This window comes from Poecilia reticulata, chromosome 4 (genome assembly GCF_904066995.2).
Source record: "Poecilia reticulata chromosome 4, P_reticulata-male-v2, whole genome shotgun sequence".
In the NCBI taxonomy this organism is placed as follows: domain Eukaryota; kingdom Metazoa; phylum Chordata; class Actinopteri; order Cyprinodontiformes; family Poeciliidae; genus Poecilia; species Poecilia reticulata.
This window is the reverse complement of record NC_088833.1, coordinates 1,951,609-1,975,546: the sequence shown is the minus strand read 5'-3', so window position 1 is coordinate 1,975,546 and position 23,938 is coordinate 1,951,609. Positions and strand designations below refer to the sequence as shown.

Here is a 23,938-nt window from a genome sequence, read left to right as displayed (position 1 = left end):
ATTTGGGGAATAATGGCATGATTTAATGTTATTTTGACAATAAATATTCTTCTTTTATGCTTAGTGACGACAAAGGTGACGACAGAGACGACGAGCCACCGAGAGTCTTCAGCTCTGCCTCACACGACCCTGAGAGGTACGTAGTCATAATATATTTATTTTTGGAAAATTACTCATGTTTGAATGTTGTCTTGGTTCTTTAACAAGCATTCATATTTAATTCAGCTCTAAGAAGGAACCCCAACAGGAGGGAAGAAGAAAATGGTGAGGGTGCGACAGCTTGGCATGGCAAAGATGAGGATCATCATCATCATCATCACTTCAATTTCACGCCAACAAGAAAACCAGGCCCCACCTTAGACCAGGAAACATCCTGGACCCCTCTCTCTCTGCTTCATTTGTTTTTCAGCGCATCTGAGATACAAACACTCATTGACAATACAAATTGCTAACACCTGGAACCTTTTTATGCGTACCGGAAAGAGCGAGTCCAGCGCGAGTCGGGGCTTGAAGTACTCGTCTGTTTTGAACCTCTTGCCGCTGTTTTTGCTGGGTGAGGGCTACACTTTGTATGTAGATTGTTTTTGCACTGCAATTAGGCTCCAGTTGGAGTCAAACAAAGCAGCTTATTGCCATTTTTGATGTGTGAAAAAACTAAGTACTTTACAAAAAGAAGAGAAATCCCCACTTTTCTAAACGATGCTGAAATGGCCAGACGTCTAAGTATGTCTACATAGAAAAGTAACTTTGTTTTGGTTTGCCTCGGCTCCTTTCGTTTTGCACAAGTTGCTTTAGGATTTCCAACAGTTTGTATTCCTGTTAATTATACTTTAAAAGGTTTATGTGGCATTTAATGCTGAATGCTGAGGAAAGTATTTTTTGTCCATGTTCCTTATCTTTTATAAGATATATTGAGTATTATAACAAACCAAAATTATTTTAACGTTTGTAAGCTATTTGCACATAATACATCTTGTTCGTGTTTGAAGAGCATTAATAAATCCAAACCATTATTCTGTTGATCCTTCTCTGTCACTTTTTTCCTGCCAGACGTTGAACTGTTCCATCAACACTCTAGAACACGCAGGTTTTCTGGTTCTGGTCCACTCTGCATCCCCAGAATCAAGCCAAACATGGAGAAAAGCAACATTCAGTTTTTATGCTTCTGTTTGAAATTTTAAAAACCCTTCAAAACGGGTGAGACAAGGAGTTCCTTTAAATCAAGGCTAAAGACAACTGGTTGAGTTGCCTTCAATTAATATTAACTGGAAAAAAAACACGTAATCTGAATTTAAATCATTTTTGTACTTGTTGACTTGAGAAAGCCTATTTGAAGTTTATTCTTTCTAACCAAATAGAGAAGGTACACTTTAAATGTTTTAAAATCAAGTCTCCTTGACGTAAGCAGTATGACTGAAGTGTTTCAGGACTGGGCCAAGTGTCCTTTGCATTGGAAATCAAAATAAGCAGGAAAAAACCCAGGCAAAATTAAACGAAAAGCTTCAGTAGAAAAACAAACGTTTATGTTTGAAGCCGGAACCTTAAGCACAGACCCCGTTTCTGGCGTAAATCTACGTGTGAGACATCCGGCGGAAGTAAACAACAGGGCGCTAGCAGCGTTAGCTTCCAGGCTTCCTTCAGTTTAGCGTCGTTTATGAGACGGTTTCTGCTGTGTGAGCTGAATATTTCAGTATCTGAGGTAATTACATCTTGATTTCAACGTCAGCCGTGTTGCTGATACCAGCTGGAAAACTAAAATTATCTCAACCTGCAGGTTTGTTAACTGCACGGTTCTGAATGAACTAACGGGAATGGAAAGAATTGGATCAAAATCTAGCTGAGATGAGTCAGTTAATTAATCCATTTGTCGTTAATCACCCTTCCTTTCATAGTTTACATACGAGAGTAAGCGGGGAGAAAACATAGGTAGTTTATCAACTTTTAAAACGGAAGCAGCCGAACTGAACGTTTACAATGAATTTTTAACTTCTTTTATTGAGATCTACTGGTGTTACAAATAAACTCGTATTTTGTTGTGACTGGAGATCAACTTCAGATGAAGCTCAAAACTCCACATCTGGAGGCTTCTTTGACCCGCTAGAACGTAACGTCTTTAGGTCCGCCATTTTGGGAGTGGCATGCTGTCCTCAAAAATACAAAATTAATCAACTATTTTCCACAAATGGTTTTCATAACTAAGATGTGAGTGCGAAATCGGATTGTTAATTAATAATAACATTTTCTAAAGTTAATCATGACAAAAATAGACTCCAAACACTCTTGCAGTTGCACTGCAAAGTTTTAAAAGTGTGGGGTGTGTGAGTTGGCAGGATTATGCCCTAGGTCTACCTCTACAGTTAAATTATGAAATATTTTTCACACGTCACATTTTAGGTCAACAAATTTAGGAATATAATCTAAAATGAAAGCATAATTGTGAGTTTTTCTCATCCTGCCATTTTGTTTCGTCGTTTCTGCAGCTTAGTGCGGTATTAGGAAGTGCTGGTTGTGATTAGTTCTTTTTCATCCAACATTGTCTTCCTCTTTTGTAAAAAAAAAAAAAAAAAGACATAAATGTGCTTTATTAAACAATTACTAATCTCCTGTTTTTGACTTCCTCAGGTCTTCCACAGCATCATGTCGGTTATTACTTGGGAGGTTGATGCTGATCACATTCTCATTAGCAAACAAAGGTCAAGCTCTCCTCTTGACCAGGATTTACCAAAAGGTGTGGAAATAAAAGATGAACCAGAACCCCGGACGACTGAGACAGAAGACCCAGAACCTCGAGTGATTAAAGAAGAACAGATTGAGTTGTGCATCTTTCAGGATGAAGGGCAGGTTTTGGTGAAGCAAGAGACTGAAACCTCCACCTCCATGGAGAATCCTGCTTATGGGGAAGCATTTCAGGACGGACCAGAGCAGCAGCAGATGATGGAGACAAAGAAGGAACCAGATCCTGTAGAGATCAAACAGGAGCAGGAGGAGCTCTGCGGTAATCAGGACAAAGAACAGCCAAATGTTTTTGAGTTTTGTGGTAATTCTTTCATGCAGCATAATCACATGATACCTCAAGCAGATGAGAAACCTTTCTCCTGCCTGACTTGTGGAAGAGGTTTTAACAAGCAGTACAACTTGACCGTCCACATGAGAACTCACACAGGTGAGAAGCCATACCCTTGTGAGCTGTGTGATAAATCTTTCAGGAGGAGCAATGATTTGGCCCGTCACATCAGAACTCACACAGGCGAGACACCGTATTCTTGTCAGTTTTGTGGTAAATCCTTTAACGACAACAGTCATCTCACCATTCACCTGAGAACACACACTGGTGAGAAGCCCTACTCCTGTGAAGTGTGCGGTAAATCTTTGACTGACAGCAGTCATTTGATCAAACACATGAGAACTCACACGCCTGAAAAGCCTTTCCCATGCCTGACGTGTGGAAAAGGTTTCACTGCTCAGTCTGACCTGACAGTCCACATGAGAACCCACACCGGTGAGAAGCCCTTCACCTGTCTGGTCTGTGGTAAAGGTTTTATCCAGAAAACTACCCTGAGTTATCACATGAGGACCCACACAGGTGAGAAGCCTTTTCCATGTGACCTGTGTGATAAATCTTTTATTCAAAGCAGCGATCTGGCCCGCCACCTCCGAACCCACACAGGGGAGAAACCATATTCTTGTGACTTGTGTGACAAGTCTTTCAGACAGAGCAGCGATCTGGCTCGTCATATTAGAACTCACACGGGAGAGAAACCATTCTCATGTCAGACTTGTGGAAAAGGTTTTACCAAGCAGAATAATCTGACTGTGCACATGAGGATTCATACAGGTGAGAAGTCTTATTCCTGTGAAGCATGTGGTGAATCCTTCACTGTCAAATTTAGTTTGACTAAACACAAATGTAAAAATGCCAACCTGGAAGTTCTGCGACAGTAGAGCTGTTCTCTGATTCACAAACTAGTCAGGTTTATTGGTATAGCACATTTCAGCAACAAGGCACTTCAAATTGATTTGCATGATTATAACATAACACATTAAACAATTTTGAAACATGCAGCAAACTACATTTTGTCAAATCCCATCATCAAAATCATCACACATAATAATCCTCAAATATATTAATACATTTACAGTTATTGCACTGCATAAACAGTGTAATAACTGTTTATGCTTGGAAAATTTCAGGTTTTCCATTAGTTTAGCATTAGAAACAAGACACAAATAAATTTGGTGTTTCTCCAGTGTATTGATCAAAGACAAACAAATGGAGTTTTAGCCTCAATGTACAGAACGTCAGTGTTTCAGCAGTTGTGCAGTTTTTTGGATGTTTGTTTGTTGGAGGCAAGGTTGTCACCGCCTTCAGAAAAAGACTAAATGGCAGGATTTAGGCCCTTTCCCTTCCTTGTATTTGTGAAAGGAACCGGGGGAAGGGCGGTTGAAGTCAACCCTCCTCTGTTACGCCCCTGAATCACCAAGCCAGCAGGCCGGATGCCACTGCCTCTACTGCTGGTTTCTGATTGGCCAAAGGGGAAATTTTTATAAATCGCATCAGAATACACCTTTTTAACAGGTATATTCATGTTTTTATTTTGCTTGGATTTCCCCATCATTTTATTACTGATTGCTGTATTTTATATCTGGGGATTATTTTGTAACCTGCATGTCATGTAAAATAACTTTTAAAAATGTTATTTCAACAAAGCTTACAGCTTGATGTGTTGATACAACATGAATGAAGTGTTAAAATAAGGGTTTTTATTATTGATTTGTTCTTCCTGAGTATTAGAGGTGTCCTGCTTCAGATGATTAAAATATGTTGTTTGGATGATTAAACTATTTACATTCATTCTTTTAATTGGTATTTTGTATTTTTATTTCTTTTTGTCTTTTCACCAGCTTGCATTTAAGAATTAACACACAGATAACCCCCATCTCACAATCCGTGCCTGTTACTTTGATAAGTGCTGAGTGTGCACAAGTTTACATAAAACAGACCACAAGTAGTTAAAAAAATAGCAAAACCAATTCAATTATTACTGTGTTATTACTTGTGTTTTGTGTAGTGGTAATTCACAGCGAACATCTCACAAGGCACTTTACCAAAAGTCATTTCAGGAAACAGAAACACTGAGTTTGTTGGGACCAGAGAAGCAAGTAAAGGTTTTACAAACTAAAAACGAGTTTTATTGCTACAAGTGTAGAATATTCTAGTTCAGGTTTAGAGTCTACATATCTAGTTTTTAAGCTAGAACAGATATGAAAAAGCTTTTATACATATATATGTATATATATACAGTATATGTACAAACGGAGCAGTGTTCAAATATTAAAAAAGGTATATTCAGAATATTACAGGTGTTCCATATTTCCATATTAGTTTAAGAGAAATTGTGTATATTACCCAGGAGAGCTTGTTAATGAAACGTGGACAATTTAATGGATTTTTAAAAAATATTCTAAGTTTAATAAGAATCTGAGTTCACCCACTAGATTCTAATATGGTTGGAGAAAGTATCCCAAAATATATAATTTCTTTATAATAATTTGGTTAACTGCTTAATTTAATAAAATTTAAGATTTTGAAACTTAGAACATCTAAGCCACTAAACATTTTTTAATAAAAAATAAAAATTAAACCGGAAGCCAGGTTCAGGTTCGTGCTGGGGGTGGAACTTATGGTGCGCTCTTGTTTCTGGTGTACATCTGCGCGTGGGACATTCAGCGGAAGTAAACAATAGAAGGCTAGTAACATTAGCTACCAGGGTTCCTGCTGTTTACCGTCGGTTAGAAAGAGGTTTCTGCTGTGTGAGCTGAATGCTTCTGCAGTAACAATATCTTCAGTCCTTCATCGGAGAGCGACTCGCTGCTGCTGCAGAAATATTCAACAACATCGACTTTTAGGAGGAAGAGATCGACCATCAGCTCAGACTGATGGTCGATCAGTCTGAGCTGGAAAACCCAAATGATCTCGGAACCTCCAGGTATGTAAACTGTATGGTTCTGAATGAACTGATACTGGAATACAGAGAATACGTTCAAGGAACTAGTTGATACCGCGGATGATTATTTGGTTGGGGTGGCTGATAGGGCAACCCGTCCTACTTAGGTCGATATACAAGGTAAATTTATGAAACAATTAATTTACCTTGTTTAAATATTGGCAATAGTTTTGTTTTTGGCTTAGTATGTTAATTTTACGTTATCTGAACACCGAGGGAGAATTTAGAGAGACCAATTAACCTGACAGTCATGTTTTTGGACTATGGGAGGAAACCAGAGTACCAGGAGAAAACCCACCATGCACAGAGAGAACATGGAGACTCCATGCAGAAAGACCCCAGGCCGGGAATCGAACCCAGAACCTTCTTGCTGCAAGGCAACAGCTCTACCAACTGTGCCGAAACTATTTTATTCTTCCACATTGGATGGTTTATGAGCATTAAAACATGCCTCCCAATCAGATTTAAATCTGGGCTTTGACTAGGCTGTTTCCAAATCTAGTTTTTGTTTTGCTAAGGCAGATGTTCTGCTGAATCATTCCTGCCAATGATGTGACGTACTCCTTCAGGATCCTCTAGAAGATACCAGAATTAGAGTTGTATTTATTAAACCAAAACGTATGTAGATGTGGTCTGAGTGAAAAAAATTACCAAATTTATAATTGGAAATGAACACTTACTGTTATTCTGTTTCACAAATCTAACAAACACAACATTGGTTTGTTAAAAAAAAAAAAAAACAGTGTTTAAACAGTGTTTTTCATTTTCTTTATAAAGAACTCAAACATTATTTGCAAAGCTGGAAATTTCATTTTTAACATAAAAGAAAATCTACTTTTTGAAAATAATTTTGAGCTGAACGCCAAAACATTCATCATATACAAAACCTCGCAAAAATAAAAGCTTGTGCACTTTTCCACAATGATCAACACCTTTATTAATGTTTTATTTATTTGTCACAAACATCTTCATTGAAGTTCTGACAGTTTTGGTGTCTATGTGGTTTCATGTAGTTTCAATTGAATTAAATTTAAGAATACATTATCATTAAGGGAAATTAAATATCATAACTTATCATCCAAGTATCTCAAAAGAGTTGTTGTTGTTGATGGTGATGCTGTGAGCAGGAAGGATCTCCTGTAGCAGTCAGTACTGCAACACGTCTGAAGTATTTTTACTTTATTAGCAAAATGGTCTTTTAGCAAATGAGCCTGCAGAGCTTTAAATGTAGTCCTGGCTTCTCCTGTGACCTCCTGGATGAATCTTTAATGAGTTCTTGGAGTTATTTTAGTAGCCGGGGCTCCACTGTTACATATTTTCTCAATTTGTAAACCGTAGAAAAAAAGAAAGATTAGTTCAAATATTATTTACATTTTGTTTTTTCCCATTATCTATCAAAATACTTTTTTTTTTTTTTTACAAAACTGTTAATGCTGTTGTGCTGTTCTTTCAGGTCTTCTACAGCACCATGTCTGTTACTACGTGGAAGGTTGTTGCGGATCACTTTCTCATAAATGAAGAAAGAAACTCTACTCTTGATCAAACGATATCAGACACTGTAGATTTAAACAAGCAACACGAGGAGCCAGAAGTACAGCAGATCAATGAAATGAAAGAGGAACCAGAACTTCAATATATTAATGAAAAACAGGATGAAAAACTGCTTTTAGTGAAGCAGGAGACCAACGTCTCTATAATGAGTTCTGATGATGAGCAAATATTCCACAATGTACCGGAGGTGAAGGTGGTCCACATTAAAGAGGAACAGAAGCAAATCTGCAAGGATCTGGATGGACATTTTGTAGTGAAGCAGGAGAGTGACACCTTAAAGTTGACTCCTTCATATGAGAAAATCTTCCACCAAAAAAATGAACTTGGAAATAGTAAACTGGAGGAGCCAATACAGATCATTGAAGTGAAAGAGGAACCAGAAGCTTGGCAAGTAAAAGACAAACAAATTGAACTCTGCATCTTTCAGGATGTAGGGGAAGTTTTGGTGAAAAGGGATGCTAGTCGCTGTACTCAGACTCCTCCTGTAGACCAAAAACACTCCAGTGAAACAATTAAGAATCATCTACCATCTTCTGCACCCCCTGAAGCCGAACACCAACTGCAGCAAGTAATCAATCATCAAAGCTCCGGATCAAATGATAAGAGAAAGCTGAAGGAGAAAAGACACAAAAAATACAGAAAACAAGGTGATTATGTGGACAACACTGAGCTAAAAAGACATAAAAAGAAATTACCTTTATGTGATGTGTGTGGCAAATGTTTCACCACTCGACAAATCCTAACCGTGCACATGAGGACTCATACAGGAGAGAAGCCTTTTGCTTGCAAACTATGTGATAAATCTTTCATTAACAGCAGTAATTTGATTTGTCACATGCGAACGCACACAGGCGAGAAGCCTTTCTCCTGTGGGACCTGTGGGAAAGGTTTCCCCAGGCAACCTGCCCTGACTGCACACATGAGAACTCACACAGGTGAGAAGCCGTATCCCTGTGAGTTGTGTGAAAAAGCCTATCGAGATCGTAGTAATTTGGTACGACACATGAGAACGCATACAGGTGAGAAACCTTATTCCTGTAGAGTTTGTGGTAAATCCTACAGTGGCAGTAGTCAGTTGGCTTATCACATAACAACTCACACAGGTGAGAAGCCTTTCTCATGTCTGACTTGTGGAAAAGCTTTCAACAAGCAAAGCACCTTGACAGTCCACATGAGAACTCACACGGGTGAGAAACCGTACTCCTGTGACATGTGTGAGAAATCTTTTCGAGAGAATAACGATTTGACTTGTCACATGAGGACTCACACGGGTGAAAAGCCGTATTCCTGCGAATTGTGTGAGAAATCTTTCAGATGGAGAAATGTTCTCAATCGACACATGAGAACTCACAGATAAGATGCAATCTTGTCATGAATTATGTGATGAATTCTTCACTGTCAAATGCACATTGACTTAACAGTATTTATCTTAAGATATTTTACTAAACTGGTAAAAATACCATTTGTTACTTAAAATCAGATCAGAATCAGAATAGTTTTATTTTTATTGTACAGAAGCACAACAAAATGTGTTTCAGTACAACCCAACCAAAGAAGAACGGGTTCCAGGGGCTGATGCCTCTGGGGGGCGCCGTCCTTTATAAAAACGGGCTTCACTTATTTTGCAAACAGTCCAACTTCTATATTTTGAGTCACAGAACCATCTATTGGTCAAGAAAATAATAATTTTGAATAATCAAGCCTCTTGTACAAGCGCTTGAGTAGATTTCAAACTGAAACATGGACTTAAATCCAGAAAACTATGTGACACCGAACGAATCCAAGAACTTTCCACTGTAAGCCCCTAATAAACAATTTCTCCACATTTGTGCTCTTACAGTAATATAATAATTATGTCAATAATGCCATTGTTGTTAGTGGTATCTGTTGCTCATTTCATCATAGCCAACTACATAGTTTTTTATATTTGGATTAATTTAAGCGTGATCATGGATCTGTTTTCACATCAATAACAGTTTCCCAGTAAAACCAGCAGGTGTCGCCAGCACTCAGCTGTCAGTTGATTCTACAGTCAGTTCTTTTGAATTTGTGTGCAGCTGTTGCACATGATATATAAGAGGAAGAAACTGTAGGTGTTAAAGGTCACTTAAACCTTTTTAAGGTAATAATTTGACCCATCACATGATGTGTTGTAAGACTTTGAGTTATCTTTAGTTGCAAGTCTGAACGAAAAAGGAGAACTCAGTCAGGGTTAAAAATTGGCTGAAGAATTACTTTATAATAATTTCATAGCAGTTGGTCAGAGAGGCGTCAGGAGGAGTAGAAATACTCACAAGACTCGATTATTCCCTGGTTCGCAAGACGCTCCCCTGTTTACGCAGTCAGTTTTTCTTGAAGGAAGGTTCTGACTGTTGTCTGTGTTTATGGATTAAACACTTCAGATTGGCCAGCCGTTTTTGGATGACGTCCTCATCTGAGGCACTTGTTAGGGGACTTTATTGCCCACATAGACAATGATGGTGTGACCTGCTGGGGTGTGATTTGGAAAAATGGCCTCCCTGTTCTGATCCCAGTTGGTGTTTTGTTGTTGGATCTCTGTGTAAGACAAGGGATGTCTTTAACAAACTCAATTTTCAAGCACAATACGGTTCATAGGTGCACTTGGCACCAGCCTGCCAGGTTTAAGGGGGGTGATGAATTTTTTTTAGTGCATCATCAGACCTGTGGCATTGCAACTTGGACACTCTGAGTGAAGAGAGAAGCAGAACTGTTAACATTTCACCGCCTGGTATTGACTTGGATTTGAGGGGAAACCACTGAACTGAACTGCTAAACCCAAACAAGTGAAGAGGTTGAGCTGGAAAAATCTGACGGACGAACAAAAGACACTAAAGCCTGAGATGCTGAAGGCTCTGGACTCTGGTTGCTATGTTCAGCATCAGGACACTGGGCAGCGTTAGTCCCAATATTTTTATTTTTTTATTGAATTAGATTCATAGTTATGACTTTTTTTAAATTCTTGTTTTGGTTTTCATTTTTTGTATCTTATTATATGAATGTTATTAGTTCTGTAACGATGATCTCAATGTTCTCGTCTCCATTGCTTTTTCTCTGTTTTCTGTAAGTTCGTGTCATTTTCTCCTGCTGCTGTTTGGTTTTAATCTGGTGAATAAATGTGAATACTTTTCCTCTCATACAGTTTAACAAATACACATTCTGCCTCGCTGAAAACTCACCATTAGTTTAAAGCAGATGTTTTTATTCACTCTCATGATTTTATGTACTAAAGTTACAGCAGGGATATTAATGGAGACAGGGTCACTGTTTCATGCTTATTTATTTATTTTTTAATTTATGTTAATACTAAATAGTCATGTTTAGTTATAATATTTAACTTTTCAGTTGAGTGTTATAAATTGTGATTCTGGGAATAAATTTAGTTTGTCAATATGTTCCTATTTTTTCTTTAATGAAGTGTGAAATTTAAGTTACCTTCCCCAGAGACAAATGTTTGAAACACTAATTTTATCAGTTAATCGCATCTAATTTATTTACTGAGATTGATACAATATTAATAAATAAATGTAGGTAAGTAGTGTCGTGAAACCGGCTGGAACTGGTTGAGATCTTTCCAGGACACACAGAAAACGGGTCATAAAAGCCTGGAGCTACTAGTAACTTTGTATTATGATTTAATGTTGAATGAAACTCATGTAATCCTTGTTTTTAAATGCAAAATGAATTTATTATGTTTTAAAGATGTGTAAAATACATGTAATCCTTTTCTTTAAAGGTTACAGGTTGGAGAGTAGAAATGAAAAGACCAGAGAGATAAAAAGTGTCTGATGCTGTGTGACAAATATAGGCTGGAGTTGGTGAAAGAACAGGTAAGCAGAGAGGAAAGAGGAAGTGAGATTTTTAGACTATATCTGCACCAGGCGTGAATATAGATAGAGGAAGAAGAAGCAAGAAGTTTTAAAGAAAGAGGAGAAGTTGAGTGGAATAAAGGTTGAGGCTAACTGAGGCACTTGACGTCAGTACGCACCGGACAGGCAGGAAGTGAGAGAACTGTGTACGTGCCCCACCGAACTGTAAAGGTATAAAAATATATGCGAACGAAGAAACGGGGTTCTTAGTTCCTCTGTGTTCGAGTCGAGACCACACGAAGATGCAGCATTAAGATGAGGGCGATGCAACGGGACTATGGGGAGGTGAAGACTTCACTCCACTCGAGAAAGGAACAAGATCTGGTTGGCCACAACCCGAGTTCTGATTCAACAACCGCCCTACACTCAACCCAAGACCATCTCAACGATGCAGCAGCAGACATGGGGAATAAACAAAGATCGCATATGGATGAAGAACTGATTTCATGGAGGATTCTCACCAGTTCAACTTTGGATTTATTCTAAATGGGATTCCTCCTTCTCGAGACGGGACCTTGTCCATGGATGTTAAGTTTTCTGCTGCCAAGTTTAACCTCATCATCGGGGGTCGAGTGGAGCTGCATCCCAAAGCCTCTCATTGTTAGTTAGTGACAATAGGGACTGGTAGGGAGTGTGATTTCTAAAATTTTTACTTATATTAATCTTTTAATTTTTTCTTTCTGATTTAAGAAGCTGTATGTCATTTTCCCCTGCTAAAGCTTGCTAATAAAATACTAAAGTCTAAATTGATGCTGTGACAGTTAAATTAATTAAGTCACTCAGAAACTGGGGGTGCTTGAGCACCTGCCCTTTTTGCTTCTTGCCCCTAAGTGCCCTTTTGGTCAATTTTTTATTTTGTATTATTATTTTCTAAGCCCTCTTGTGACACATAAAATGTACTAAAATTCTTATTATTATTTTATTTTTATTTTTTTGTACAACATAAGCCCTCCGGTCACCTTGTTACCTTTGACCTTTTGCCCGTGACGCATGACGCAGTTGCCTCTCGCGCAGTGAGATAAGGCGGCTAACTGGAGCTCAACATAGCGAACGTTCCAGATTACAGAACTGCTGGATAAAATTTGCGTTGCCTCTACACTTCCTGAACGAATGATGCAAATAGCCACTTTAAGACTTTCTGCTTGTCATTGTTTCTAAAACTGTTATCTTGTATTTTAGCAAAAGATCAGAAAACACACCTGACTTATACATGTTCATTTTAGAAAAGAAGATCACATTGGTCAATTTAAATATCTTTGGATTTTGTTTTGATGCAAATGAATCATTCAATTCTCACGTTAAGAAGTTAAAACGCTGAAATTTAACTTTGAAAAATTTGGTATTAATAAGATACTGTTTTTATAACTTGGCTGCAAAAATATTCATAGATTAATTTTGAATTAAATTTAGCTCATATAACTTAATGCTTAGCAAGTTGGGGTCCGAGGTGTGTAGTAACCTTTTGGTAAAGAATAAACATGAAACAGACAGAAGTTCAGGTCACTTCAATCTCAACTGTTAATAATTTATCATTCATTAAATTGTTGATAAAGTTAGTTTATTTGAATCAGGGCACCATTCCAGAAAACTCCTCACAACAAGGAATGATCAGAAACACATTCAGCTCTAATTAAGTCTGAATATTTATTAACAGGATAGAAAAACATTACAGTTTAAATGTGTAGGATATTTACACATTGAGGAAAGCACTATTTATTTATCTTCAATATATAAAATTAAAAATTAGAATGGATGTGTTGCTACACTAGGTGGCGGTATTCACCTGGAGGTTGCTTCCCATCGACCATAATAGAAAAGAAGAACATTTCCGGCGGAAGTAAACAACAACGCGCTAACAGCGTTACTTCTACAGCAGGCTCTCAGTAGTATTGAATATCTATTCTTTAAATAAACTATATATAATAGAATCTATTCGATACTTGCTCCAAGAAGCCCTTATTTTAAGCGCTTATGATTACGTCACAGTTTCCGCCGCCATTTTTGGATGTAGCTCTGAGTAGAAGAAGAAGAAGATGCCTCATTCATGTTCTGCTTTGAGTTGTTGTAACCGCTATACCGCTCAAACCAGAGCCAGCGGCATTACCTTTCACAGGTAAGAATGGAAACACGCTTCTTATCGTGTTACTTAAACTTTTGCATCAACCTAACTGTTCACTAACGTGTCTTTGTTAAACAAACGAGTCTGACTCTTCTGCTCAAACATGGTCACAAACCCTCACACTCAACTGACATGACGCCAACGTAGCAACTGACCAATCCGCGGTCGCAATTTGAATCCAGTGAAACGCCCCTTACCTGGAGGAACGGAAGCCATCTTTACCTCCGACATAATTGGCGGGGGTTCCTCATTGCTAACGCGGACATTTGGTGTAAAATAACAAGGAGTCATGGTTAAACGTTGTCAGTGGGGAACGTGCAACTCCGACACCCGGTACCCGGAGCGCTTAGAGGGCGGGATACACTTTATTCCGTTTCCCAAACCCAAACGGAGTCTGGAAAAATGTAAACGATGGATCAAGGCCTGCGGCCGACCTCATAACCGCTTGAATGAAACAATGATCAATGGAAGCTACCACATGTTCGTCTGTACGAAGGTAACTGCAATTAATCTCATAGTGGTAATAATGCATGATTGATGGATAGTTTGAAGGTATATGTTGTGAATAGTAAGCCTACTCTTTTGTTTATGATCAGTTGACCCAGAACTCATTGTTACAAACTTTACATAAGTTGTAAAATTAGCCATTAGTTTGACTACACTCACTGAATTTGACTACATTTTTGCTTCTGTAGAAGCATGGAAACATGTACTGCAGTAACTATTGTATTTACATGTCAGCACTTTTTATTCTGCTGTTCGTTTTTCAGCATTTTCCTGAAGGCAAGCCAACAGACAGATTTCCAGATCCGGTTTCTTTTGATCCCAAAGCCTCAAAAACCTCCAAACCAGTCAGGCGGGACCGGGACCGGCGCCGGCGCCTCGGATCCCCAGCATCAAAACAAGAAGACACATTTAGCCACTTAGGGTACATGAACTCCTCGTTTAATTTTTTTTTTTTACTTTTTTGACAATTTTTTTTACATATTTGTTGAAATTGTGACCATGTTGTGACGGCTTATGAGACGGATAATCTGTGAGAAGATGGATCCTGACCAAAACAGCCAATCAGAGCTCCAGTTTTTGTTTCTTGGATTATTTGTCTCATATTGTCACAACATGGCGACAAATTCAATGCTAAAAAATGCTAAATGTGCAGTAAGTAACCTGAACAAGCCATTAGAATCAGAAACTTATAGTGATTGATGATAATTTAGTCATTTAAATCTGCAGTGAAAGCCTGCAGAGTGAGAAGAACCCAGGCCGCCGCTCACAGCCGGGACACGCTGATGCTGCTGTTAAGACTTCTTCACCAAGTTTGTATTTTTGCACATATAAATTGTGATACACAGAATATATTTTTGACAGTATGGCATCCATGCTGTCAAAAATATCTAGTTTATGTCTTAAAGTCACAGTGAAGGACTATCACCACTGATGATTTCTTTTAGGAACACTATTTTCACATCGCTTCCAAAAATAATCTCACACTCTGAATTGCTTCACCTGGTTTCATATTCCTAGTAGAAAATGGACATTTTATTTCCAGAAGTCCAACATTTCCATGCTCACATATTTTTCCATCAGCAGAAGCTGCAGTGAAACAAAACGCTGACTCAGTAACACGTCATCAGCATCGTTTCCATTGATGTTCACACATATTTCTGCCAATCGTTTTATTGTTGCTGCTGCTGTAAAAATGCGTTGGATTTTTTCTGCTGTCGGTGTTTTGTTAGCAGCAGCCATACGTATCATTATTCAACCAAAATCTGAAGCAGTGATTAGTTTTCTCTCTGCGCCATTTGTCACATAAGTTTTGGTCGCTTATGTCATGCAACATGTTTGAATGATTCTTTGTGATCCAGTAGCTTTTCTGTCAACTGCAAATATGTCTGTTTTGCATTTTTCTTATTTGTTGTTTCAAAACTCATTTTGATGCTGTGCATATTTTTTCTTTTCAGGGTTTTCTGCACGGGGAAAGCTGGAACTGATGGCTGAAAACGAGGCTTTGAAACGACAGCTGAAAGCAGATCAAGAGATTTATGCCAGGAAAATTTCTGAACTGCTGCTGAAAAACAAACTTCTTCAGCGGGAAAACATGAAGCTCCGGAGGAATCTTTATGGAAGGACACAAAAACAAAATTCAGCAGGAAGCATTGTAGCAGCTGACGGTGTCATGGTGACCGCCGACACATGGGGACTCTCTGCAGAACAAATGTCAGTGGTCGTTTAGTTAGAACTTTCTGATGCATTTAAAAATCAACTCAGATGTATTTTATGTTCCTCCAACTTTACTGCATGTCGATTTAGATGAAATTAAGACTCATTCAATGTCTGGAGGTTAAATGACATAAATGTTGGTTTGCTACTCTCTAACAGCTGAACCGTTTCCTAAAAGAACACGCTAATATAATAAAACTCTTATATAACTGTAGTTTATAAGTTTATAGTAATAATTTATGAATGCAATACAAGAACAAATTCTGTTGTAACTGAAACCTGAACAGTTCAAACACAAATATACAAAATGCTTTATTAAAATAACAAGTGTGCCTGTTATTTCTTCTATGTTATTTTTTAAATACTTTTAGTCTCTGCAAAAAATTAGGTTATAAATCTGATGAGATTTATTTTACCACAGCTTGGATTATTGGGTCTGGATTAAGAGATTATTCCAAATTATGAGGATAAAGTCACAATAATGGCTATAAATATAAACATTATGAGACGAAAGTTGTAAAATAGTAATTTTAATGAGGAAAAAAAGCTTTGTAGCGTTTTTAACATCTGATGTGACCAACTGAAGTCCATGAGGTTCTTCCTTCTAAATACTCAGTCATAAACACAACTGGTTCAAATTCTTCCTACTGATGCTAATTTGATCCTAATGTGTTTAAAGATCAAGTATTTTATTTGTGAAACCATTATTCTTGTATTCTGACAACTTAACTCTGTAATTTTTCTAGTATTATTATGACTTCTCGTGTTTTTGTGACAAATCCAGTGATTTTTCTCTCTACATTTTGAACTTTGCATATTTCTAGATCACAGTATTGGTAGTAAAGTAGATCAATGCATTAACTTGATTTTTTTTGAACAGGTTTATTAGCCGGTCTAAATTTTCTAAGCTCCAGATCCAAAACAACCAAGAAATGTTTTCTGCTGAACTAAACTGACGTGAATTAAACCTTTTATTTGCTTTTTGAACGTCTTTGATTCTTGCAGGTTTCCAAAAGAGGGCGTGCGCAGGAAGCAGTGGGAAGTGGCTGCCAGAAGCGAAGACTTCTCTGCCAGCGTGTCAGCAACGCTGTGCAGTGAGCATTTCAGGCCAGCGGACTTCGACAGGACGGGTCAGACCGTCCGGCTCCGAGCCGGGGCCGTTCCTTCAGTCTTCAGTTTGCCAGCTCCTCTCCACAAGGTCGCTCTGTCGCTGCGCTGTTTATGATATGATTCAACGCTGCGTTACGCTGACACGCTGTTCTGCACATTTCCAGGGATCTGGAGCGGCAATGGCTGAGACAAAAAGTCCTCAACCAATCAAAGAAGAGCATGTGGAGCTGTGGGTCGTTCAGGATGGAGGGCGGCTCGTAGTGAAGCAGGAGGCCAGCGCCGCTCTGGAGAACCCTGCGTGTGAAATACTCCACCAGGGACCGGAGCAGGTTCTACAGATTAAAGAGGAACCAGAACCTGTTCAGATTAAAGAGGAACCAGAACCTGTTCAGATTAAAGAGGAACCAGAACCTGTTCAGATTAAAGAGGAACCAGAACCTGTTCAGATTAAAGAGGAACCAGAACCTGTTCAGATTAAAGAAGAGCAGGTGGATCTCTATGGCGATCGGGTTAAAGGTCAGCTTGTAGTGAAGCTGGAGCCTGAAACCTTCGTTGTGACTCAAACTACAGAGCAAACAGACGACTGTGAACCAAACCAGAACCAGATCCTCTCTGCAAACCAACCTGAGGCTGAGAACCAGCATCACCATGGAAGAATCCAGGAAGCTGTAGATCTGGAACCGGCGTACAGCAGAAGCCACTGGGACAATATGGACGATTCACCACTGAGACATGAAACGGGTGAAACAACTTCCTCCTGTGACAGTGATGATGATTTTTTTCTGTGTTGCACTGAAGAAATCCAGTGCAAGACTGAATTTTTGGCTCTTCACATGGGTAGGAAGCCTTTATCATGTCCAAAGCGTGGAAAATGTTCAGCTCGCTCTTCCAGAAAAAACAATCGCAGGACAAGGCGCCGCGGCGATAAACCATATTCTTGCGAAGTGTGTCATAAATTTTTCACTCTGAAATCCAGCTTAGTTTGCCACCTTCGAATTCACACAGGTGAAAAGCCTTTCTCTTGTAAACTGTGTGATAAATCTTTCAATCAGCGAGGTAACCTGACTATTCACCTGAGAACTCACACAGGTGAGAAACCGTACTCATGTGTAACTTGTGGCAAACGTTTCATCACTAATTCTTCATTAACTGCTCATTGGAGAACTCACACAAAACTGAAGTTGTATGTTTGTAAATTATGTGATAAATCTTTTAAACGTCGTGGAAACCTGGATATTCACCTTAAAACTCACCAGCAGGACCCTGGTTAAATCGATTAATCTGTTCGTCACCCCAGGGACTTCAGACACACCAGCTGATTTGGTGGAACATCATATAAAGTTGTAATTTGTCTCTCAGAAGTGAGATAAGATCCAGTCTGATCTATAGACTGTGTAATAAATCTTTTGAATTCATGTGTTTTGCAGCAATAGGTTTGGTTTGGCCGCAAACAAAGTTGGTAGCTTTGATCAAAATGACCAATTTAGGATAACACCTGATTTTCAGGATTGTCAAAGTTTCTTTGCTGAACGGCAAATGAGGGGGGTGAAGTAGGACAATTCATGGAGTTGTTGGACTTCCCTTTTACTAAGATGAACTTAGTAATGCAGTGATAAGTGTTTTTGGGGGGTTCAGCCTTTAAACAGACACACAGGAACTGTTGCCATCTTCTTCTGTTGGATGGAGGAAACGCCTTCGAAGTGAAGCCTGGAGAACATGAAAGCCGTCCAGCGTGTCTACAGCTCATCCTTACAGCGCCCACCGTGTCCAGCTGCTCCAGCTGTTGAACATTTCTCTTGGGCCAGACCTTATTTTCTAATCTGGGTGACCAGGTAAACTCAACGATAAGGTCAGAGTTTTGTTTGTCTGAGCTGAATTCAGCTGTTAAATAAGACGATTTAGTCGTTTTCTTCATATGTCACTCAGTTATCACACATGGCCGAGTCCCAGTGAGTCACGGTTCACTTTGACTGTTCCAAACATCAACCCCTCTAAAGCTGTATGGGGGTCAGAGGTCACCGCAGGGAGGTCAGCATTAAATGTGTGTATAATTTTCTTTTGTCTTTTCTATCAGTAGCTTGGTTGAATGTTTGTAGTTGGAGATTATTTGGAGATAATTCAGCTCTAAAGTTACTAAGTGAAGCTATTTTGTGAATAAATTCTCAGACTTCATTGGAAATAAGTCAGTTAATGATTCTGCTTGTAGTTTTGAATTTATTACTTCACAAAATACTGATAAGTTCTTCATGATGGCTCAGATTTAACTAAAGAATTCTAATTGAATAATTTCATAAATAATTCATCAAAAAATGTTAATAAGCCAAACCTGGATCCTTTCAAAGAAGGCCCAAGACGATTGAACAGTGAGAGGCCTGATGGGAGAGCATCCCCATTCCTAAACCTGAGAATCTGGTCTGTCTGTCCCCAGACGTCTGTTGAGTGTTGGAAGAAGAAGGGGAGACGCCACACAGTGGTAAAAATGGTCTTGTCCCAAGTTTTTTGGGATTTGTTGACGTCACGAAATTTTGAAACGACATATTTTCCCCTTGAAATGATAAATTCTCTCAGTTTAAACTTTTGATCTGTGATTTGTGTTCTATTAAGAATAAAATATTAGATGTTGGCACCTCCACATCGACGCATTCAGTTTTTATTCAGTTTGTTTAGTGTCCCAACTTTTTTGGAATCTGGTTTGTATAAAAGTAGTATTTATATATAGCGATAGAAAGATGGATAGATAGATAGATAGATAGATAGATAGATAGGTGGACCCGAAATGACGAGTGAGGCAGCTCTTCACTACATTTTCTACTTATTTTTGAATATAAAAGTAAAAATGTCTTGCTTTAATTTTGAAATGATATATCATATGTGTTTGATATTTTCTGGTTGTCTTCTAGAGGTCTCCCTCTGTCATCCAGAAGTGAGAGAAGTCACTGCTGACAGTGTTTCAGCAATGAACATGGAAAATTAGTGGGGAAAAAGAAAAAATTAGATTTTTCATCAGGTTTTTATTTTTGAAATTACACATCAGATCTAGTTGCCACTTTTAGGTCCTGTTCTAGAGGGGTCACTCTGAAGTGTTAGCCTTTGGAAACAGGTTCTCAGCAATGGGCACGGCAACTTAGGGGGAAAAAGATAAAAAAGGACTTTTTTGACAGGCTTTTATTTTGAAATTACACATCAGATCTAGTTGCCACTTTCAGGTTCTGTTCTAGAGGGGTCCCTCCGTCACCTAGAAATGGCGGCAGTAATTGGAAACAGGTTCTCAGCAATGGGCACGGCAACTTAGAGAGAAAATATAAAAAATGACTTTTTAAAAAAGCTTTTATTTTGAAATTATACATCAGATCTAGTTGCAACTTTCTTATATATATATATATAAGAGAGAGAGATATATTGGTTTTCGTATTTTGTATTAGTTTTTCAGCATATATTATTTTCTGTTTGCAAATGCAGCGGCTGGAAACCTATTTTGGGTAGCTCAAACATGGACCGGATGTGCGCTTTTATTGTGAAAGCAGCACGTAAATGGGTGTACCATAATGTCTTAAGCTACCGCGTGTATTGATGTCTATGACCGCGCACTTGTGTATCGTGTGCTGGGCCGGCTGGCTGGAAGCAGAGCAGACGTAACACCTGCACCGGCTAGCTTTACCACAGGTGTTACGTCAATCCGCGTTTCCCCATCAGATACGGTTCCCCCTGCGTCTCCTTACCGCTCTGCTCCGCCCCGCCCACGCGGCAAAATACGCGCGTGCTCGTGATGAGCACTGAGAAAGCACGCGCGTAGGAAACTACGGACACCGTGAAAGCTCAAACAACATGTTTCGGCAAAGTTGTCACTTCACGTTTTTGCGGGAAACAAATAGTAATAATAATAAATAATAGTAATGATAAATACATATATGTCACATATATTATAATTATAAATGTGTGTGTGTGTGTATATATATATATATATATATATATATATAACTACCCATCAGATACCGTCCCCCCACTGTAAAACAAGGGGAAGGGTATTTCATGGGTAATATCGAGCATTAAAATACATTGCCCTGTTTTTTATTTATATTTTATATATATAATATTATATATTATATATATTATAAAAATTTTTTTTTTTTTTTTGATTTCTAGACTGTTGGGTTCTGGAGTATCTTGCTGTGCTAATGCATTTTATATGTTGATTTGTTCTATCTTTTAACTGTCGTTTGACTGACCGATACAAGACCATTGTTTACTTCAGTTTTCAGTTCTCTGAGCCTGGTATTTCTCAATTTCTCATGTTCCTTTTTCCTGATGTTGTAGTCACTTGGTATTGCTACATCCACCACAACGGCTTTCCTCTGTTCTTTATCCACCACCACAATGTCCGGTTGGTTCGCCATTACCATCTTGTCTGTCTGGATCTGGAAGTCCCACAGGATCTTAGCTCGGTCATTCTCCACCACTTTTGGGGGTGTTCCCCACTTTGATCTCTGGGCTTCCAGTCCATATTCTGCACAGATGTTCCTGTACACTATGCCCGCCACTTGGTTATGTCGTTCCATGTACGCTTTCCCTGCCAGCATCTTGCACCCTGCTATTATGTGCTGGACTGTCTCAGGGGCCTCCTTGCACAACCTACACCTTGGGTCTTCTCTGGTGTGGTAGATCTGAGCCTCTATTGCTCTGGTGTTTAGGGCCTGTTCCTGGGCGGCCAGGATGAGAGCCTCTGTGCTGTCCTTGAGTCCAGCTTTCTCCAGCCATTGGTAGGTTTTCCTGACATCAGCCACTTCAGTTATTTGTCGGTGGTACATCCCATGTAGGGCTTGTCCTCCCATGATGGTACTTCCAGCACCTTGTCTTCTGTTCCCCATTGCCTGAGACATTCGCTGAGCACATCGTCTGTTGAGGCTTTGTCCTTGATGTATTTATGGATCTTGGATGTTTCATCCTGGACAGTGGCTCTCACACTCACTAGTCCTCTGCCTCCTTCCTTACGGCTCGTGTACAGTCTCAGGGTGCTGGATTTGGGGTGGAACCCTCCATGCATGGTTAGTAGCTTCCTAGTCTTAACATCCGTGGCCTTCATCTCTTCCATTGGCCAGCTAATTATTCCGGCAGGGTATCTGATTACTGGTAAGGCATAGCTGTTTATTGCACGGATCTTGTTCTTGCCATTGAGCTGGCTTCTCAGGACTTGCCTTATTCGTTGGAGGTATTTGGCTGTGGCTCCTTTCCTTGTGACCTCATCGAGGTTGCCATTTGCTTGTGGTATTCCCAGGTACTTGTAGCTGTGCTCTATGTCTGCTATTGTTCCTTCTGGGAGTGAGACCCCTTCTGCGTGGGTGACCTTCCCTCTCTTTGTAACCATCCGACCACACTTCTCTAGTCCGAATGACATCCCAATGTCAGTGCTGTAGATCCTGGTGGTGTGGATCAGTGAGTCGATGTCTCGCTCGCTCTTGGCGTACAGCTTGATGTCATCCATGTAGAGGAGGTGACTGATCGTGGCCCCATTCTTGAGTCGGTATCCGTAGCCAGTCTTGTTGATGATTTGGCTGAGAGGGTTCAGGCCTATGCAGAACAGCAGTGGGGACAGAGCATCTCCTTGGTATATGCCACATTTGATGGACACTTGTGCAAGTGGTTTGCAGTTGGCTTCAAGGGTGGTTTTCCACAGCCCCATCGAGTTTGCAATGAAGGCTCTTAGAGTCCTATTGATGTTGTACATCTCTAAGCATTCAATGATCCAAGTGTGTGGCATTGAGTCATAGGCTTTCTTGTAATCAATCCAAGCGGTACACAGGTTGGTGTGTCGGGTTTTGCAGTCTCGGGCAACTGTGTGGTCTACAAGGAGTTGGTGTTTGGCTCCTCTGCTATTTATGCCTATGCCCTTCTGTGCCTTGCTCATGTATTTATCCATGTGCCCGCTTATCTTAGCCGCTATGATGCCTGACATGAGCTTCCATGTTGTAGAGAGACAGGTTATTGGCCGATAGTTGGATGGGACTGAACCCTTCGAGGGTTCCTTCTGTATCAGGATTGTGCGCCCTTCAGTTAACCATTCAGGGTGAGTCCCATTTTGTAGCAGCTGGTTCAGTTGGGCTGCCAGTCGCTCATGGAGGGCAGTGAGTTTCTTAAGCCAGTAGGCATGGATCATGTCAGGTCCTGGTGCTGTCCAGTTTTTCATACCCGAGACTCTGTCTTGGACATCTGCCACAGTGATGGTTACCGGGGCTTGTTCAGGGAGGTTGCTGTGGTCCTCTCGTAGAGAGGTTAGCCTCTCTACGAGTCTATGAGAAAATGGTCTATGATTTTCTAGAGCTTTTTTGCATGGTCAATATTTTTTTGAAAAATAATTTGTACAGTTATTTATTTAATTATATAATAATTATAAATATATATATATATATATATATATATATATATATATATATATATATATTTATAATAATTATAATATCTATGTGACATTTATGTATTTATCATCACTATTATTTATTATTATTATTATTATTACTAGTATTATTATTGTTGTTATTGTTATTATAATTAGTTTCCCGCTAAAACGTGAAGAAAGTGACAACTTTGCCGAAACATGTTGTTTGAGCTTTCACGGTGTCCGTAGTTCCCTACGCGCGTGCTTTCTCAGTGCTCACCACGAGCACGCGCGTATTTTGCCGCGTGGGCGGGACGGAGCGGCAAGAAGACGCAGGGGGAACCGTATGTGATGGGGAAACGCGGATTGACGTAACACCCGCTACAGTTAATGTATAAATAATTCAGTAAAGTAGCAGCGGTAGCTAATCCACAACAGCTATTATTTATTAATAAAACATTAAGCCTAAAACGTACTACAACAACAAACTAAATGTTCTGTTCTGTGTGCAAAATTCTTGAATGTTTTTTTGGTGTTAAATCCTAAAACATGAAGCGGCATTGTTGTCAGTTGCTATGGCAACGAGTCTGCGTAGCTTGGCGGATACAGATCACTTTGCTGTGGATCATAGCACGAAATTAATACCTACATTTCTAAGTTTCACTGAGTTAACGCG

The 23,938-nt window shown here is 39.3% G+C and overlaps 2 protein-coding genes across 2 annotated transcripts in view; both read left to right on the top strand.

Annotated features, from left to right (window-relative positions):
• The first annotated feature begins 1,451 nt into the window (after positions 1 to 1,451).
• LOC103463178 (uncharacterized) lies at positions 1,452 to 19,064 on the top strand. Its single transcript, XM_081605823.1, has 9 exons — positions 1,452 to 1,699; positions 2,623 to 3,939; positions 7,459 to 8,902; positions 13,847 to 14,058; positions 14,333 to 14,490; positions 14,796 to 14,878; positions 15,524 to 15,779; positions 16,788 to 16,980; positions 17,057 to 19,064. Exons 1-9 carry the CDS (start codon positions 1,655 to 1,657, stop codon positions 18,161 to 18,163), a joined length of 4,815 nt encoding a protein of 1,604 aa, XP_081461949.1. The 5' UTR covers positions 1,452 to 1,654; the 3' UTR covers positions 18,164 to 19,064.
• The window catches only part of LOC103463179 (uncharacterized), a 58,471-nt gene continuing 40,252 nt past the window's right edge, over positions 5,720 to 23,938 (top strand). The window contains exon 1 of the mRNA XM_081605915.1: positions 5,720 to 5,987. The gene's annotated coding sequence lies outside the window, so the exon portion shown is untranslated. The remainder of the gene's footprint in view (positions 5,988 to 23,938) is intronic.

What these genes read in the sequence shown, in the direction of transcription:
- LOC103463178 (XM_081605823.1), top strand. Translation starts at nt 1,655, where the DNA reads ATGAGACGGTTTCTGCTGTGTGAGCTGAATATTTCAGTATCTGAG. An exon ending in TGAATATTTCAGTATCTGAG is followed by an intron (nt 1,700 to 2,622) that starts GTAATTACATCT and finishes TGACTTCCTCAG; the next exon opens with GTCTTCCACAGCATCATGTC. An exon ending in ACCTGGAAGTTCTGCGACAG is followed by an intron (nt 3,940 to 7,458) that starts TAGAGCTGTTCT and finishes CTGTTCTTTCAG; the next exon opens with GTCTTCTACAGCACCATGTC.